This window comes from Malania oleifera, chromosome 6, assembly GCF_029873635.1.
Source record: "Malania oleifera isolate guangnan ecotype guangnan chromosome 6, ASM2987363v1, whole genome shotgun sequence".
Lineage (NCBI taxonomy): Eukaryota > Viridiplantae > Streptophyta > Magnoliopsida > Santalales > Ximeniaceae > Malania > Malania oleifera.
This window is the reverse complement of record NC_080422.1, coordinates 35,019,559-35,038,274: the sequence shown is the minus strand read 5'-3', so window position 1 is coordinate 35,038,274 and position 18,716 is coordinate 35,019,559. Positions and strand designations below refer to the sequence as shown.

The following is an 18,716-nucleotide window of genomic DNA, read 5'->3' as shown; positions in this document are numbered from 1 at the left end:
TGAAACGTCGCCGAAACTAACCTCCTCTAACTACTACCCAATTTCACAAACTTGTGTCTGCACTTACTTAGCACAACATTCTAAACCAAAATGACAATGAACTTCAATAGAAATCCTCTCATGAAATACTGGATTGCTAGTGATATAAATGGGAGCTTGGTTATCACAAAACATATCTATTGTCTTTGTAACCAAAAATCCCATCTCTGATATAAGAGATTTCAACCACATAAGCTCACTTACAGTATGAGCTGTAGCTCAGTATTCTGCTTCAGCATTAGATCATGCTACAGTAGTTTGTCTCTTGGTATGCTAGGTTTCAAGACTACCTCCCAAAAATGTGCATTATCCAGTAGTAGACCTTTGATCATCAATAGAGCCAGCTCAATCTGCGTTGGAGTGTCCCATGATCTCAATATTTTTGTTGCATTTATATATCAATCCTTTGCTGGGAGAGCCTTTGAGATAGTGCAAAATCCTACAAACAACATCCTAATGTTGTTGTTTGGGATTTTCCATAAATTAACTCACCACCCCATTGCTAAGATATGCCAAGTCTATTCACAATCAAGTAGATCAACTTACCAACAAATTGCCTATATCGACGTTGTCTTCAAATTCCAATCCAAAATCCTGGGACAACTTCATGTTAGGATCCATAGGAGTATCAATTGGTTTAGCCCCCAACAAACTAATCTCGCTTATCTTAAGGTGCATTTTCATTGGGATAGGTTCAACCCTTTCCTACACTGAAACCCCAAAGTTTTTTTTTGTGTAATTCAATTAATGATTGATAGCATGCAAATGAAAGCACAAGAAGAAAGTACCACTCTTGATCCCTTTTTGCGGAACAATACTAAATGATTAGGAGTAGCACTCTTGATAAGTGACATGTAGGAGGAGACACCACACTAAAACTTGTCAAAAACAGCCAGGTTCTGCAAGAAACAATAGGGTGATTTCTTTACATGAGCGAACTACCACGAGCCACACAACACCGACAAGTTTGGCTCATGGCCGAAAGGAAAAGGAGAAAAAAAATCCTAAACAAATCTCAAACCAGGAAAGAAATCTCTAGTTTAGTGTTGACAAGGGAGAGAAAAAGAAAAAGGAGAGGAAAGAAAGAGAAGGAAGAGGAAGAAGCGAGAAGGCTTTGTACGAGGTTTGATTGATACTTTTGATTTATCATATGTCAGAGGAAATGCTTTGTTGCAGTGAGTTGTAATTTCCGAAATAATTGAGAACCAAGAAGAAAATATTGAACTTGCAGTTAGAGATGAAGGGGGGAAAAGAAACAACTGGCTGTTTTATCTGGAGCTCTTATGTACAACTCCAGGTCTGCCTCTTATATATTAGTAAGAATTAAAGGATTTAAGGACAAAAATACCCCAACCACACAATCTAATTAGAAAAATAAGATAGTTCCTTCTAACAATAGGGATGATGGTATTGAATTATAAATGCAAACTTACTAGGGAGGCAAAGTTAGTGCTAAATCCTTCCGTGAGGTGATCACAAAGCTAGATGATGATGGCTTTCCCCTTGGAAAACTAAGTGGAAAGCAGAAGGTCCAACAAAAGTAGCCTTCACTTTGGAAAGGGAAAGTTTTGGTAAACAACAGATGTTTTTTATGCAAAGATGTTAGGGTTGCTAAATCAATTGGGATTTCTAAATTCTACTTAATGTGTTTGAATTCCAAACTCAATTAGGATTTCTATTTAATGTTATGATTCGCAAGTCAATAAGGATTTCCATTTAATGTGTTAGGATTCCCAAGTCAATTAGGATATCTATTTAATATTAGATTTCTCAAATCAATTGGAATTTCTAGTTAATGTGTTAGGATTCCCAAATTAGTTACTATTGAGTCCATTAAGGGCTTGGATTAAGATTTTTTTACATTTCTAATAGGAATAGGGTTCCCTATTCTTAGTTTTTCAGTAAATTTTGTACACCCCTTGGATTGAGATTTTTTTACATTTCTAATAGGAATAGGGTTCCCTATTCTCAGTTTTTCAGTAAATTTTGTACACCCCTATATATATATGGGTGTACAAAATTTACTGAAAAACCGAGAACCGGACCGAAACCGAACCATTTGACATTTCAGTTCGGTATTTCGATTTCAGTTTGAAATTTATAAAAAATCGACTTTACATCTTGGTTTCGGTTTCACTTAAAAACCAAACCGAAAAAACCGAAAACCGATTATACTTTTAAAATAATTATTTTAAATCTGGAAAGTTAAACTTTTAAGGAAGTGGGAAAGGATTTTATATAAGATGCATGAGATTCATGCTCCCCATTTTGGCGTTGTGGGACGTGTTTGCCGTTTGGTGGAGTGGAAGAGCTGGCTATTGGGTTGAGGACTTGGCTATTGGGAAGTCTGAAAAGACACTCATGCACCAATCATGCTCCTTCTCCTTCCTGGTAGGTGCTGGTAGCTGCCGTGCGGCGCCCTCACAAGACCTCCCGTTCCCTCCCACCCGAACGCTGATGCTCATGCCCACGCCCACGCCTACGCCTTCCGTCTTTGGTCTCCAAATTCTTGCCAAGAACAAAGGTAAATTCCATCTCATTCTCTTCGTACCTCCCATTTCACCTGTATTTTCGCTTTTTAGTTCTGTTTATTGTTCAATTTCTCCTCGATTCCCTCCGTTTTTGTTGATTAAACCCTCCCGGGTGTTAATTTCCTCCCAACGACTCTACTTTCCTGATAATCTTATTTGTTTTTTACAGTTTTGATGTGGCTATGGTCTCCTCTTCTCGCCTCTCTGTTCATGCTAGATCTAGCTCTTTTTTTTTTCTTTTCACTGCAAGTTTTCCCTTTTAGAACTATGATTTTTTATACGTGCAGTTTGTTTTGTTGTATTCTTAAATTGCTGCTTCTTTAGTTTGTTTTACATCAGTGATTTGGATGTTTGCCTCAAGCAAATACAAATTCTCTCATTTTTTATTAAATTTTTGTGGTGTGAATCACCTGGTTTAGACGTGAGGCTGAACTTCTAAGGGGCCTGGTCTTTGATCAGAATGTTGAAGCAAATTTTATTATCATATGATAATTGTTAGTGCTGCGATGATCTCTGGTAACGTTGATAGTTTTGCCTGAGCATTTGAGCCCTTCTCCCAGTGAGAAACATTTGTTTTCGTGGAAATGTTTTTATTATTGTTTAGGTTTGATCAGTGATCACTGATCAGGTCGATTATCTGTCCTACATTGGTTGAGAGAAGAATAAAACCTCCCTACCTTCCCATATAGATGTCCATCTAGCCTCATTGATTCATTGCGTTAAGTAAGTGGTAAGCCCACCATTCACGTTGTGAGGATGGGTCACCATTGGGCCTTGTCTACTTTCAGATAGACTTTATTTAGGGGCTTCAGTTCTTTTATTTCAATTTTTTTAAACGTCAAGAACCGAGTTTAAACCGAACCAAACCGCAAAAATTCGGTTTACAGTTATTTAAAACCGTCGGTGTACGGTTCGGTAACAGTTTTAGATTTTGAAAACTGATTTTTTCAGTTCAGTTACCGGTTTTGGTCAAAACTGAACCGAACCGAACCGTGTACACCCCTATATATATATATATATATTAATTAGGGTTTCTATTTAATGATATGATTCCCAAGTCAATAAGGATTTCTATTTAATGTGTTAGGATTCGCGAGTCAATTAGGGTTTCTATTTAATATTAGGTTTCTTAAATCAATCAGAATTTCTAGTTAATGTGTTAGGATTCCCATATCAGTTATGATTGAGTCCAGTAAGGGCTTGGATTAAGGCTTTTTTACTTTTCTAATAGGAATAGGGTTCCCAACCCTATATATATATATATATAATCCTATGGCTGTTCAAGAGTCTTTGTCTAATTTGGAGGTAGATCCCCTCAAAGTGATCAACCCTATTTTCTCTTTCTATTTTTCATCCCTTCAATTTCCCAATTTTCCTACAATAAAAACCTAAGGTATTATCATTTGGTATCAAAGCTGACATTCTTGTGGATACTGCTAATCCTCTGACAAAAGCAAGATCTTAGAATTCTTGATCTTCTCTTATACGCAATAACCTCAGAAAAATTAGCAGTCTCAAATGGAAGCTAGTCTAAATGATGAACTTAGCAATATATTTAAGCTTCGATTTGAAGATATCCAAGCATTCCCCTCTAAGATACTCAGTGCATCTTCTTATAAAGAGAGAGAAGATGATGCCTTTGGGTCATCTAATTGTAGGGAACAGTCGTATGTGCACGAAGGAGGTTTCCAAAGAGAGCATGATCAAGGTCCTTCTCGTATGAAGGTGGAATTTCTTTGGTGGGACAGTGATACCCTACAAGCTGGGTTTCTAATGTTGAAAAATTCTTTTGCTTTCATCGCACTCTAGAAATGTTTAAAGTTGAGATTGCTACTCTTAGCCTAGATGGCGATGCTATTCAATGGTATAATTGGTTTGAACCTTGTTATGGAATGCATTCATAGGGAGAATTTGTTTTTGGATTATTTGTTTGATTTGGGTCCATTTGATATGAAAATATTGATGGAGTGCTCGTCAAAATAGGCCGAACTAGCATTGTATTGGAGTACTAGAAACAACTTGAGTGGTTACCAAACAGAACTAATGATTGGAAAGAAAGCCAACTCATTGGTACTTTTATTGAAGGTTTCCTAGCTAACATTTGGTGTGAGGTCAAAGTGTGTCTGCCACAGACTATGACTTACAATTTCCTTTGCACAGTTAGAAGAAGAGAAGTTGGGAGAAGAATGATGTCCCTCCAGCAAGACCATTAGCAAGCATAATGCCAGCAGCACTATCACACCACCTACTCCTCGCAATTCTAAGCCCAAACAATGGACTCTGGAAGAACATAAAAAGTGAATGAAAAAGGGTTTAAGTGGCATAGGGGACATCGTTGCAAAAAGAGACGACTTTTGATGATTGATATAGTGGAAGAGCCAAAGGCGGTTCAGGATGACTGTGCTGATTCAGATAAGGAAGGTGTGGAATTTGGTGATAATGATGAATCTATCACTTCGTCAATTCATGCTTTTGCTAGGTATGCTAATCCTTAAACCACGAAAATTAACGGCTTCCTAAAATGCCAACTTGTCACTATCTTAATTGATATGGGTAGCGCTAATAATAGAAGGCTTAAACTTAGATTTGACAAATGCAAAGTTACTTTAGTAAGTAGTTTAATGAAAACCAAATAGAAGGCTTAAACTTAGATTTGACAAATGAGGAAAAGACTAAAAATATGAGATTTATTAACAAAATTAGAGTTAACGAAGTTAAGTTTGCACTAAAAAAGATGAAAAATGGGAAAGCTATAGGGCCGGATAACATTCCAATTGAAGTTTGGAAATGCTTAGGTGATAATGGAATTATATGGTTAACTAATTTATTTAATACAGTTATAAAAACTAAGAAAATGTCAGATGAATGAAGGAAAAACACTTTAATACCTGTATACAATAATAAAGGAGATAATCAAAATTGTAATAATTATTGTGGAATTAAACTTATGAGTTATACATACAATGTAACAATGGAATGGGTAGTTGAACAAAGATTAAGGCTAGAAACGAATGTCTTAGAAAATCAATTTGGTTTGATGCCTGGGAGATTTACCACAGAAGCTATATATCTTTTAAGAAGATTAATGGAAAAGTTTAGGGAAAAGAAGAGGGACTTGCATATGGTATTTATTGACCCAGAGAAAGCATGTGATAGGGTACCTAGGGAAGTTTTATGGTGGGTTTTAAAAAAAAAAGGGTGTATGTAGTAGGTATATTGATGTCATTAGGGATATGTACAATGGATTAATGACTAGTGTAAGGACTATAGATGGAGAAACTAGAGAATTTCCAATTACTATAGGTGTACATCAAGGATCTACTTTGAGCCTTTATCTTTTTGCTTTAGTGATGGACCAACTAACTAAGAGTATTTAAAATGAGGTTCCATGGCATATATTGTTTGAAGATGATATTGTATTGATTGATGAAACTATAGGCAGAGTTGAGGTTGAGTTAGAATTATGGAGAGAAACTTTGGAATCTAGAGACTTTAGGATAAGTAGAAATAAGATAGAATATATGAAATGTAATTTCAGTAATGGTAGGAGGAATATTGGAAATAAAGTTAAACTTGATGATGAAGAAATAAATAGCACTTGTAGATTTCGATACCTTGGATCTATTATGCAAGCTGGAGGAGAAATTGAAGATGATGTAATGCATAGAGTTAAAGTAGGTTGGTTAAAATGGAGAAGTGCTTCAAGTGTGCTATGTGATCGTAGAATACCCTTAAAATTGAAAGGGAAGTTTTATAGGACAGCTATAAGACCAGCTATGCTATATGGATCGGAATGTGGGGTGACGAAGAAACATAATATCCAAAAAGTAAAAGTTGCCGAGATGAGAATGCTTAGATGGATGAGTGGTATAACACTAAAAGATAAATTAAGGAATGAACATATTCGCAGTAAGTTAGGTGTAGCTCCTATTGAAGATAAGATAAGGGAGGGACAACTTTGATGGTATGGATACTTGCAACGTAGGCTACATAGTGTGCTAGTGAGGAAGAGTGAGTTAGTAATTGTGGGGGGCAGTAGAAGGAGTAGAGGTAGACCTAAAATAACTTGGAATAAGATAGTAAGGATTTAATAGTCCTGAATTTGTAAAAAGAAATGGTCCATGATCGCATAAATTGGTGAAAATGATTCATATAGCCAACCCCACCTAGTGGGACTTAAGGCTTGGTTTTGTTGTTTTATTCTAAAATTGCTAAATGACTAGCTTATCCTATGAACGAAAAGTTTAATGTGAAGGTTGCAGATTGAAGGACCTTGACATGATAGAGCAAGTGTCCAAAAGGTAAGTTTCTATGCAAAATCATGAGTTGTATATTGATCTATTTTTTGTTTCCAAAATAAAACTCTGGAGTGGTTTTCGGTATTGAATGGTTACGGACTTTAGGTGACGTAGCTTGTAATTTTTCTAAACTAGTTATGAAGTTTGCGATGAAAGACCACAGAGTGACTTTTAAAGGGATGTGTTGTGGTGATGTTAGTATAGTTCCTAGCTATTGTATAAAGAAGCTTCTTGAAAAGGAGTGACTTGGTTGCCTGGTACAACTTCAAGCACTCTTGGATTTACATTATCAATTTGACCAAGGTATAGGGCTTGAATATGTTATTTCATAATTTTATCACTTGTTTGTGGAGCCCTTGCGATTGTTACCTTAGTGAACACATGGCCACCACATTGCTCTATTTCTGGTAGTGCCCTAATAATATTTGTCCTTATCTCTATCTTTATTTTTAGAATGAAAAATAGAAAATATCATAAAAGAAATATATGATGGCATAATTCAACCATGCATTAGTTCATAGTCTTTTCTTGTCTTTTTGGTAAAGAAGGTTGGTTCTTGGTGGATTTGTATTGATTATCAAAGATTGAACAAGAGCACTATGATGGATAAATGTCCTATCCTTATTGTGAATGAGTTGGGAGGTGCTTAGTAGTTCATTAATCTCGACTTGAGATCATGCCCCACTAGATTCGAGTACATGAGGACGACATTTCGAAGACTTTGTTGTTTTGGACCATTTGAAAAAATTTGCTAATTTTGTGCTATATGTCACCCTTTTACTACTAAGTGTTGCTCGTACTTTTGTTAAGAACATTGTCAAGGTGCATGGAATTCCTCAGTCTATTGTCAATGATAGTGACAAAGTCTTTAGCAACAAGTTAACTACTTTTGGAAGGAGCTTTTCCATTTGGAAGGAACACAATTGAATATGAGCATTGCATATCATCCACAATCAAATGGATAGACGAAAATTGTTAACAGTTGCTTGGAGACTTATCTTCGTTGTTATGTAACAAGCTGAAGGACTGGGTGCGATGGCTTCAATGGGCCGAATCTTGGTGCAATACCACTTATTATTCCTCCATTAGACTTCATTTGAGGCTGTTTATGGTTGAGTTCCTCCTATCCTTGTTAGATATTTAGTTCGATCCTCCAAAATTGATCAAGTTGACAAGGAGTTGCATGATCGAGACAAAGTGCTTCATTTCCTTAAGGAAAATCTTCTTGCAGCTCAAGCTCATATGAAACAGCAAGCTCATAAGCATCATAGTGAAAGGGATTTCTCAATGTAAGACTAGGTTTTTCTCAAGCTACAAGCTCATAGATAAATATTTGTGACTAAGTTGTCTTCTTGGTTTTATGGGCAATACAGGATCTTGGAACATATAGGTTTGGTTCTAAGATACATCTAGTTTTTAACGTCTCTTGCCTCTAGGAGAAGTTAGGGGAACGATTTGCTGTGCAATGCCACTTACCTGATATTGCACCTACTGGTGAGGTTCAAGTATAGCCATTAGCAATTATGGATCGTCAAGTGATCAAATGTAGAATTCGAGACATCATAGAATTTTTAGTTCCTTTGTCTTCCTTACCCGCTAAAGATGCAACTTAGGAAACTTATCAACCCTTGGAGGAGAGATTCCCAAAGTTTATTGTTGCTCAACCTTGAGGACAAGGCTAATTTAAAGGAGGTGGGAATGTTAGGATTCCCAATTCAATTGGGATTTCTACTTAATGTATTAGGATTCTCAAATCAATTAGGATTTCTATTATTGTTATGAACTTATGATTCCCAAATCATTTAGGATTTCTATTTAATGTGTTAGGATTCCTAAATCAGTTGGGATTTCTGTTTAATGTTGGGAGTCTCAAATCAATTGGGATTTCTAATTAATCTATTAGGATTCCTAAATCAATTAGGGTTGAGTCCATTAAGGACTTGGATTGGGAGTTTTTACATTCCTACTAGGAGAAGGGTTTCCTTCCCTATATATATATATATGTAACCCCGTAGGGCTTTTTCGTTCAAGCAATAACAAATTCGTAGCCTTTGTCTAATTTCGAGGTTGATCCCGTTGAAGTGATCAACCTTTATTTTTTTTATTTTTATTACTATTTTTTTCCATCCTTTCAATTTCCCTAATTTCCATATGATAGAACCCTTAGGTATTATCATTGTGATGAACCCTATTTTCTCTTTATATTTTTCATCCTTTTAATTTCCTCAATTTCCTTATGATAGAACTCTTGTGTCTTATCAAAAGAATACGAAGAATATGTTTGACTTTGTTGAGATTTTGATTAAATGAATGACCTAACTTGAAGATAGATCTTTCCCTCTATTTATAATACAAATCAAATACATTCTAATGACCAAAATATCCTTACTAACTCTCACTACCTAACATACTAACACACTTAATACTAATACTAAAATAACCTTTAACACTCCCCCTCAACCTGGAGCATAAATATCATAAGCTCCTAGCTTGTTACAAATAAATTTAACACAAGCACCCTCCAAAGCTTTGATAAACAAATTGGCAAGCTGTATATGGGACTTCACATAAGTGGTAGTAATGAGTTTCTATGCAAGTTTCTCCTGAAAAAAATGACCATCAATTGCAATGTGTTTCGTTCACTCATGAAAGACCGGGTTGAAGGCAATATGAAGAGCAACTTGATTGTCACACATCAACTCCAAGGGCCAAGAATGTGGAAAACCCAATTCTTCCAACATGTTCATCCAAACAAGTTCTTAAGTAGTTTGAGCCATAACTTTATACTTTGATTCAACACTTGACTTGGCTACCACATTTTGTTTTTTGCTCTTTCAAGAAACCAAATTACCACCAACCGAAATACAGTACCCGGTTGTGGATCTTTGGCTAGAAGGCGACCCACCCCAATTTGCATGCATATATCCTTGAATATAAGTGTGACTCTGATCTCGATATAAAAGACCTCCCCAGGTGCACTTTCGAGATATCTCAAGATGCGAATTATTGCGTGGCTTGTCCTTAGAGAATCTAGAAGTTGACACACAACACTTGTTGCAAATGATATGTCTGGCTGAGTAACTCTGAGATAATTCAACTTTCCAATAAGTCTTCGGTGTCGTCTACAATTAGGCAACAAATCACCCATATCCAGTGCTAACTCTCTGTTAGGATCCATGGGTGTATCAACCAGTTTGGACCCCAGCAATCCAATTTAATCCAATAAATCAAGAACATACTTCCTCTGTGACAAAACAATTGCCGTACGAGGTCTAGATACTTCTATACCCAAGAAGTATCTCAATGGTCTCAAATCTTTGATTTGAAACTTAGTCTATAGAAAAAGTTCTAAATACCTTTATCATAACCACCTGTAATAACAAATATCATGAATTTACACAACAAAGAGGATCCTACCTGATGGAGTATGACGATAAAACACAGAGTGATCCATTGCACATCGTCTAAGACAAAACTCAGGTACTACAACTCTAAATCGACCAAACCATGGAGGCTGTTTAAAACCATATAGTGCCTTCTTGAGCTGAGACAATAAACTTGACTACCCTTGAGCAACAAACCTAGGTGGTTGTTCCATGTAGACCTCTCCTCAAGGTCATCAGGCAAGAAGGCATTCTTCACGTCTAACTCACGCAGAGGCCAGTGAGTAGTAGTAGCCAAAGAGATGAATAGACATGCTGATGTGAGTTTTGCAATGTCAAAATAATCCAATCCTATACACCTGAGTATACCCCTTAGCAACAAGACGTGCCTCAAGACGAGCCACAAAACGATCAGGGTTGACTTTCACAGTGCATACCTTGCAACCACCAACCACAAACTTGATAGGAGGAAGAGATATCAAGTCCCAAGTACCATTGTCGTATAAAACATTCATGTCTTGAACCATGACATTCCTCCACCCAGAGGGGGCTAAGGCTTCCGAAATGGATTTAGGAAGGCTAGCAGATGATGGAGTAGTAACAAAACAATAATAGGAGGGTGATAAGAAGTCATAGAAAACATAGTTGGAAATGGGATGTTGGGTACATCATACACGTGTGTTTACCTTTTCATATTGCAATGGGAAGATTAACATCATGGGAAATATGACATCAGACGAGGAAATCAAAGGCGCGGTAGTAGAAGTTAGAGGGGCCTCTTTTCCTTGGAGCCACTGTAGTGAATACACCTGCAAATTAGAACAATCTAGATGATGATGAGTGCTTGAACTACATGGAGATACAAATGGTTGATTGGGCAGGGATGACAAACTAGAATCTAGAAGATTTGACAGAAAGAGAGAGACTCATTGAAATTAGAAGCACTCAATGACTGGGTGTTGTAAGGTGTAGGCTCAAAGGAGGTAATTTCTGCAGAAACGAAGCAGTGTTGCAGCGTAGGACTATAATAAGGATTTCCCTTTTAAGTATATGAGTAGCCTAGAGAGACACATTTTATAGCACGAGGATCCAACTTATCCACTCTAGGAGTTAGTTGATGAACGAAAGACACACACCCGAATATATGATGAGGTAGGGAAAATTAGGAAAGAGAATGGAGTTGGGAATTTTACCACTATTAATAGAGGATGAAATCTTGTTGATAAGATAGAAAGCATAACAACATCAATTGAAAACACTTTAGGTACATGCATTTGATAAAGTAAGGCGCAAGTGGTTTTAAGGATATGTATATTTTTCCTCTTTGCAACCCCATTTTATTGATAAGTGTGGGCACAAGATGATTGGTGAACAATACGAAACTGTGTCATATAAGTAGTGAATGTGTACTAAAATACTCTTTAGCAGTATCACTTTGAAGTATTTGAACCAAAAAACCAAATTAAGCCTTTATTTCAAAGAAACAGGCACAAAATATTTGAAATAACTCAAAACGATCTTTTAATAAATATAGCCAAGTCATCCTTGAATAATCATCCACTTAGATTACAAAGTATTGGAAAGTCAACTTGGACACAACTCTACTAGGACCCCAAACATTAGAATAAGCTAACATGAAAAGGTTTACAGTCTATTTATTGACTTGGGAAGCATAAGGGACATGATGAGGCTTTCCCAATTGACAAGACACACAATCTAGAATAGGCACAAAACTCAAATCAGGAACTAGACGTTTGAACTTTTCCAATGAAGGATGACCAAGGTGACAATGAATTCGAAGAGGTGTGGCAGCAGCAGTGTAGGCTGTAGACAGAGATAGCATCTCAAAGTGATAAAGTCCACTAGCTTCACGCCCTAGGCCAATTGTCTTCCTTGTCTTCAAATCTTGAATAAGCACAAAATCAAGGAAGAATGTTAGACACAAAACTCAAATGAGGAACTAGACGTTTGAACTTTTGCAATAAAGGATGACCAAGGTGACAATGAATTCGAAGAGGTGCGGCAGCAACAGTGCTGGCTGTGGACGGAGATAGCATCTCAAAGTGATAAAGTCCACTAGCTTCACGCCCTGGGCCAATCGTCTTCCTTGTCTTCAAATCCTGAACAAGCACAAAATCAAGGAAGAATGTTATTGAACAATTCATGGATTTAGTAATCTTGCTAGGAAATAAGATTGAAAGGAAACTTGGGAATATATAATGTTGAAGGAAGTGAATTAGAAGAAGTGGGATTTACAATCCCAATTCCCTTGACGGCACTAGTGAATCCATCAGCAAGAGTAAAACAAGGTGAATTTTCATGATATTGAAGAGTAGAGAAGAAATTAGGTATACCTGTGATATGATTAGTGGCAGTTGAGTCTATAACCCAAGGACTAGGACGAGAAGTACTGGATGATAGGCATGTTGTGGGATTACCTATTTGGGCAAGAGATGCAAAGGGAAGAGAAGTTTGTTGTGACGCTTGATACTGTTGGAACTTGGAATACTCTTCCTCTGACATAGATATACTACATTCTCCCCCACTTGGCCCCAAAGGCGTGGAGTCCATGGTGGCTGCATTGGCTGCCCTCAAAGGTGTGGAGCAGGTGGTGACTGCATTGGGAACATGTGAAGGTCTACTGCAGAAATCGCAACGCTGCTCAATAGTATGATTACCTCGTCGACAATGAGTGCACTTGTGTTTCGTCCATCTCAACCACCTGATTGCTTGAGCCACCTTGGTAGCTTTTGATATATTTTGGTAGAGAACTAGAATCATCTCATGTGGCAAGGGCTGTACTCTTAGAGCCAGATGCAATAGCAGGCGAATATGTGCTAAAAGAAGCACGAATGACGCGAGAATAAACATCAGCAAATGATGGAAAATCTGCATTACTAAGTATCTTTGACTAGACGGCCTCAAACTTAGGTCTCAAGCCAGCTGGACCCAAAGAATCGTTATATGCTCCCTATGCTTTTGCATCTCATGAACGTCGACGTTTAGCTCCTCATGAACACATTTCATCTCTCAAAAATAATTTGCAAACTCTTGTGTCCTTGTTGTAGCCCAAAGTACTCATGGGATAAATGATACATATGTGTATTGTTACTAGAGTATAGAAGCTTTGTATCATCCCAAATCTCCTTGCATGTATCTAGATGCATGCATATCTGTGCAATCTGGGGCTCCATCGAATTCCACAAGAGGAAAACAATCAAGGCATCTTCTTGAATCCACACTTCTTTTTTCTTCTCATCAGAAGGACCAAATTGGTGCAAGTGGTCAGATTTTCCTAATCTTGCTAAATAAACGTGAATAGCCTTAAACCATTGAACACAATTCTTTCCATCCAAATTTTGAATTGTTATCTATGGCAGCAATACATGTTTATGGGATGCATAAACTTCATCCGAACACTCACAAACCAGCAGCCACACCAATATCAAACAAGGAGAATAATCAAAACTGCTCGAGACGACCACGAACAATGTTAAGCACTGAAACAACTATGGAGGAGGTGAGCCTTGTACCAACTGGTATACACTGCCACAGCCTCACAATTCAACTCATGAATATTGCCACTGCTCCAAGAACTCACAAAAGAGCCTTTACAAACAGAACAACAATTAACGAATTACCGGGAAAGCATGGTCGAAAAAGGTTGGATCTTTGAACAAAAAACATGCCCAATAGCTTGATAATATGGTCTAAGGAAGCAATGAGGTCATGGTGGAGTAAAAAGTCAGAAAATGGTGTTTGGAATCTCTCTCATGCATTGGCACGTGGGGTCGGGATTGCTGGCAACCTGCTTGCGCATAGGGGCGCGTGAGCTATTGTCTAGCGATGGGATTTTGTAGGTTAGGATTTGGAGGGTACTATTTTAGGCTATATGGTTGGTTTTGTGAATTAATGAAGGGTGGAGGTGGATCTGTGTAGGGCAATGATGGGAAGGTGTTTTTCGGAAATGGTGAAGTGTGATAGGGTTTAGGTTGGATCACACTCTGATACCATGTTGACATTTTGATTAATTGAATGACCTAACTTGAAGATAGGTCTCGTCCTCTATTTATATTAAAAATCAAATACATTCTAATGACTATATACCCTTATTGACTCTCACCAATTAACATACTAACACAATAATAATACTAAAAGACTAACGTAACCTTTAACAGACATCTCTGACTTCATTGTTTTTGGGTTGAGGTGCTTCAAGAGATCGCACTTTCTATGGTGGGGTTATTACTTGAGAATTATGGGCTTGGTCATGCGTCAAAGTTTGTATGGAAGTGAAAAAATGTGGAAAGGTTAATCTACCTCACTATTTTTCTATTGTTTGGAGGGAGATAGAAAAGGAGGGCCTTTAAAGTGAGAAAACCTCTCAATGTTTGACTCAAGGATAGATCGTAAATAAACTTAGGATCCATTTAGTTGTGGAAAACATTTTTAATTTTCCATGTTTTGTTTTCCAAAGAATTATAAAAACCTTTTATTGTATTTTTTTAGTTTTTTCAAGATTCGTATTAAAATGGTAGAAAATGAAGAGTTTATTTAAATGAGTCTAATTTTAAAATAATTACAAAAAAGACAACTTTGTTTTTCAATTTTGTAAAAATTGTCGAGGCAATATTTTGGATCATGGATTCTTGGGCTTGAACTTAGATTTGTGTGGATTTGGAAAGAACTCTAGACATAATAAACACAAATTAAAGTCCGAGATCCGAATTCTATGCTCCCACACAAAGTTAGAGTTAGAAATCTAGGAATGTAGTAAAAAAGATGTTTTTCAACTTTTTTATATAAATTTGGAAAATTCGAAACGAGGATAGTATTTTTGTAATCCTTTGAAAAATTAGAAATGAAAAATAAAGCTATTTCTGCAAGAAAAAAGTTCCAAAACTGTTTATGTTGTTCATTTATTTCATTCTGTTGTAAAAATGAAAAATTAACTAATTTTTTTGTGGAGAACTAAAATGGAGTTTGAAAAATGTTTTACACAACTAAATGGGCCCTTAAGTCTTTTGCTATTTGGTAACAATGGTATGGATGCACAAACTATGCTTGCTCTTGTTGATTTTCTGAAATCTGAATTATAAGTGATTTTTACTTGTATCGGCACCCACTTGGTGCCCTTCTAATGAAATCTAATGACAATACCTCCTTTTTATTAATGACAATTATGTTGCTCTGAGCATACTTGCTCCATTGATGTAGGTCCTTTCTTGATACACAATATACCTTTCACCTTTCAAAACTAAAGTTAAAGCTCCGGTCAAGTATCATGGCAATTATCTATAGGAAGGTAACTTTCCTTTATTTTGGCTTAAAAGTTTCTGAAGATGAATTTAGATAAGCTATTTGATTGTATTGTAGTGCACAGTTAATCAATCTTTTTGCAGTGGATGCTTGGATATGTTTTTTTTTCTTTTTCTTTTTTGAACACCTTTTTTGGATTTTGTGATTCCATGTTGGGCAAATACTCGTATAATGAACAGTATAGTTGTGAGATATTTACTGGGATAGGCTACAACTCATTATCTTCGTTGTCTTTTTTTTGCTTGGCCGGCTGAAATTGGCCATCTCTGCAGCATGCATGCTTGAGCTCACATGGGCTTGAGCTGTGAAAAATGATACCCAGCGGAAGTGCCTTACTGATAACTCTGTTGAATGACTTGCAACTATACTTTGTAAGAAATTAAAGTAAAATAATTGATGTTATCAAACTAGTTGATTCTGCATTAAAATAAAATAAATGAAGTTTCTAGTGAAGGCGTGAAGCATATTTTTTATCAACTTGGTATGCCTATGGTACCCTAAAATATTATGTGTTGCTTTTCTTTAGTTGCTGAAATGTAGGGTTCTATTCGGGACTTGACGTAAGAAATCTGAGGCTCACTACGGTTAGAATCTGTTGAAATGTGGAAAAGAAAACTGAATATTCCACCAACTTATGAAAAAGATTACATTCCCTTTAAATAGATGATAATTCTAATCTAATTACTAGGGATATGTACAACCTACTGAAAATAGAATATCCTATTTAAAATGGAAAGCAGTAAAATAGGAAAGACTATCTACAGAATCGGGTAACATGCTACCCAAATCACCTAGGATGGTGGAACCAAAAATAGCTAACAAATCAACTGATTTGTTAGCTGTATATCTCCTAAAGATCAGCCTCTAATAAAGGTTGACAGATATCTAATAATTATACACTCCCCCTCAAGTTGGGCTGTAAATATTGATTAGGCCCAGCTTGGAACTCAGATCATCAAAATTCTTTCTTGGCAGAGCCTTGGTAACGATATCGGCTGTTTGGAGACATGTAAGCACATACAACATCTTGCTTATTCCTTCTTCTATTTTTTTTTTATGAAATGTCGATCAATCTCCACGTGTTTTGTTCTATCATGATGCACTGAGTCCTTTGCAATGCTGATGGCTGACTGATTGTCACAGAACATCTTCATGGGTTCTTCACCTGAAATCTTTAATTCCTTTAGAAGCCTTCTTAGCCGTATTCCTTCATAGATGCCGTGTGCCATTGCCCTGAATTCAACTTCTGCATTGCTTCTTGACACAACTGGTTGCTTCTTACTTTGCCATGTAAGTTGGTTCCCCACACATATGTGTAGTACCCAGAAGTTGACCTTAGATCATGTATTGATCCTGCCCAATCTGCATCACTGAATACTTCAATATCTCTTCTTTGATTCTTCTCAAAATATAATCCTTTACCTGGTGTTAGCTTCAAATATCGTAGGATTCTATAAACTGCCTCCATATGTTCTTCATTGGGATTGTTCATGAATTGACTCACCATACTAATAGAGAAGCTCATATCAGCTCGGGTGTGAGACAAATATATAAGTTTTCCAACTAGTCTTTGATATCTGCCTTTATCCATTGGTGCTCTGTCTTCCTTGGCTCCTAGTTTGGTTGTTGAATCCATAGGAGTATCTGCTAGCTTGCATTTGAGCATCCCAGTCTCTTTCAAAAGATCTAGAACATATTTCCTTTGGGAGACAAAGATTCCCTTCCTTGACCCTGGCACTTCCATGCCTAGGATGTATTTGAGATTCCCAAGGTCCTTGATTTCGAATTCTTTAGCTAGAAGACTTTTGAGACTACTCATTTCGTCCTCATAATCTCCCATTAGAATGATGTTGTCCACATATACAATGAGGATAGAAAATTTTCCTTCAGGTGAGTATTTGACAAATAATGTATGATCTGATTGACATTGAGAATAGCCATACCTCCCAACTACCTTTGTGAATCTATCGAACTAGGCTCTTGGGAATTGCTTGAGCCCATATATAGATCTTCTGAGTTTGTAGACTTTGTTGTGTAGCTTGTGTCTTGAATCCAGGAGGAATTTCCATGTAGACTTCTTCAGCTAGGTCTCCATTGAGGAAGGCATTCTTGGCATCTAGTTGGTGAAGAGGCCAGTCTAAACTTGCTGCCAAAGATAAGAGGACCTGCAGTGTATTTAACTTGGCTATAGGGGCAAATGTCTCTTCGTAGTTGATTTTATTTGATTGAGTGAATCCCTTTGCTACCATTTGAGCTTTGAATTGGTTAACACTTCCATCTTCATTGTATTTCACAGTGAATATCCATTTGCAACCTACTGGACGTTTTCCAGTTGGTAATTATATGATCTCGCATGTTCCATTCTTTTCTAGTGCACTGATTTCTTCCCAGACAGCAGACTTCCATTCAGGTGTACTGAGAGCCTCTTGTATGTTATTAGGAACCTAGATTTTGTCAAGGTTGGCAACAAAAGATCTAAAACTCGATGACAGCCCCTGATATGACACAAAAAGCGTATATTGGGTGTTTTGTGCGTGATCTCACACCTTTTCTCATAGCAATAGGACAATCACTATCATCATTAGTCAACTTATTATGGAAAGTCTCGAGATTAGAGTTACCAGGTGAATTTTCACTTGATCTGGGGCTCGGATCAGACTCTTGGATTTGCTTAAGGGATGCTTGTTGTTCTATCTTTTTTTGGTTCTTTCTCCTCCACGAATAGGTAGTCAACTCTTCATTTTTTTTTGATTGAATAGTGTCCAGATGCTGATGTTTCATGGGAGATTCTAAGTAGGGATGTGAAGGAGAAATGGAGTCAGTAGTTGGAATAGATTCAAAAATTTGTGATAGGTGAGAAGGTCCAGAATCAAAAGAAGGTTGAGATAACTCTTCAATCCCAAAGCTTGAATTCCTGTGTAATCTCCCCCTGAATTTCATATTTGGGGTAATATGGTTGTTGCTAAAAAAGGTGACATCTATGCAGTGATAATATCTTTTAGTAGCTGGTGAATAGCATTTATAACCCTTTTGGTTTGGAGAGTACCCGAGAAAAATGCACTTGAGGGCTCTAGGATCAAGTTTACCCCATTGTTGACTGTGAACATGAACTAAAGCTGAGCAATCGAATACTTTGAAGGGAATAG

The 18,716-nt window shown here is 36.9% G+C and overlaps 1 protein-coding gene across 4 annotated transcripts in view; it reads left to right on the top strand.

The window, feature by feature from the left end:
* LOC131158198 (ABC transporter C family member 13) overlaps positions 1-18,716 on the top strand; it is a 230,507-nt gene that overhangs the window by 75,005 nt on the left and 136,786 nt on the right. For all 4 annotated transcript variants that reach the window (XM_058112888.1, XM_058112887.1, XM_058112886.1 and 1 more), the window contains one exon: positions 15,469-15,556. In XM_058112888.1, the coding sequence (XP_057968871.1) occupies positions 15,469-15,556 (88 nt within the window). The remainder of the gene's footprint in view (positions 1-15,468; positions 15,557-18,716) is intronic.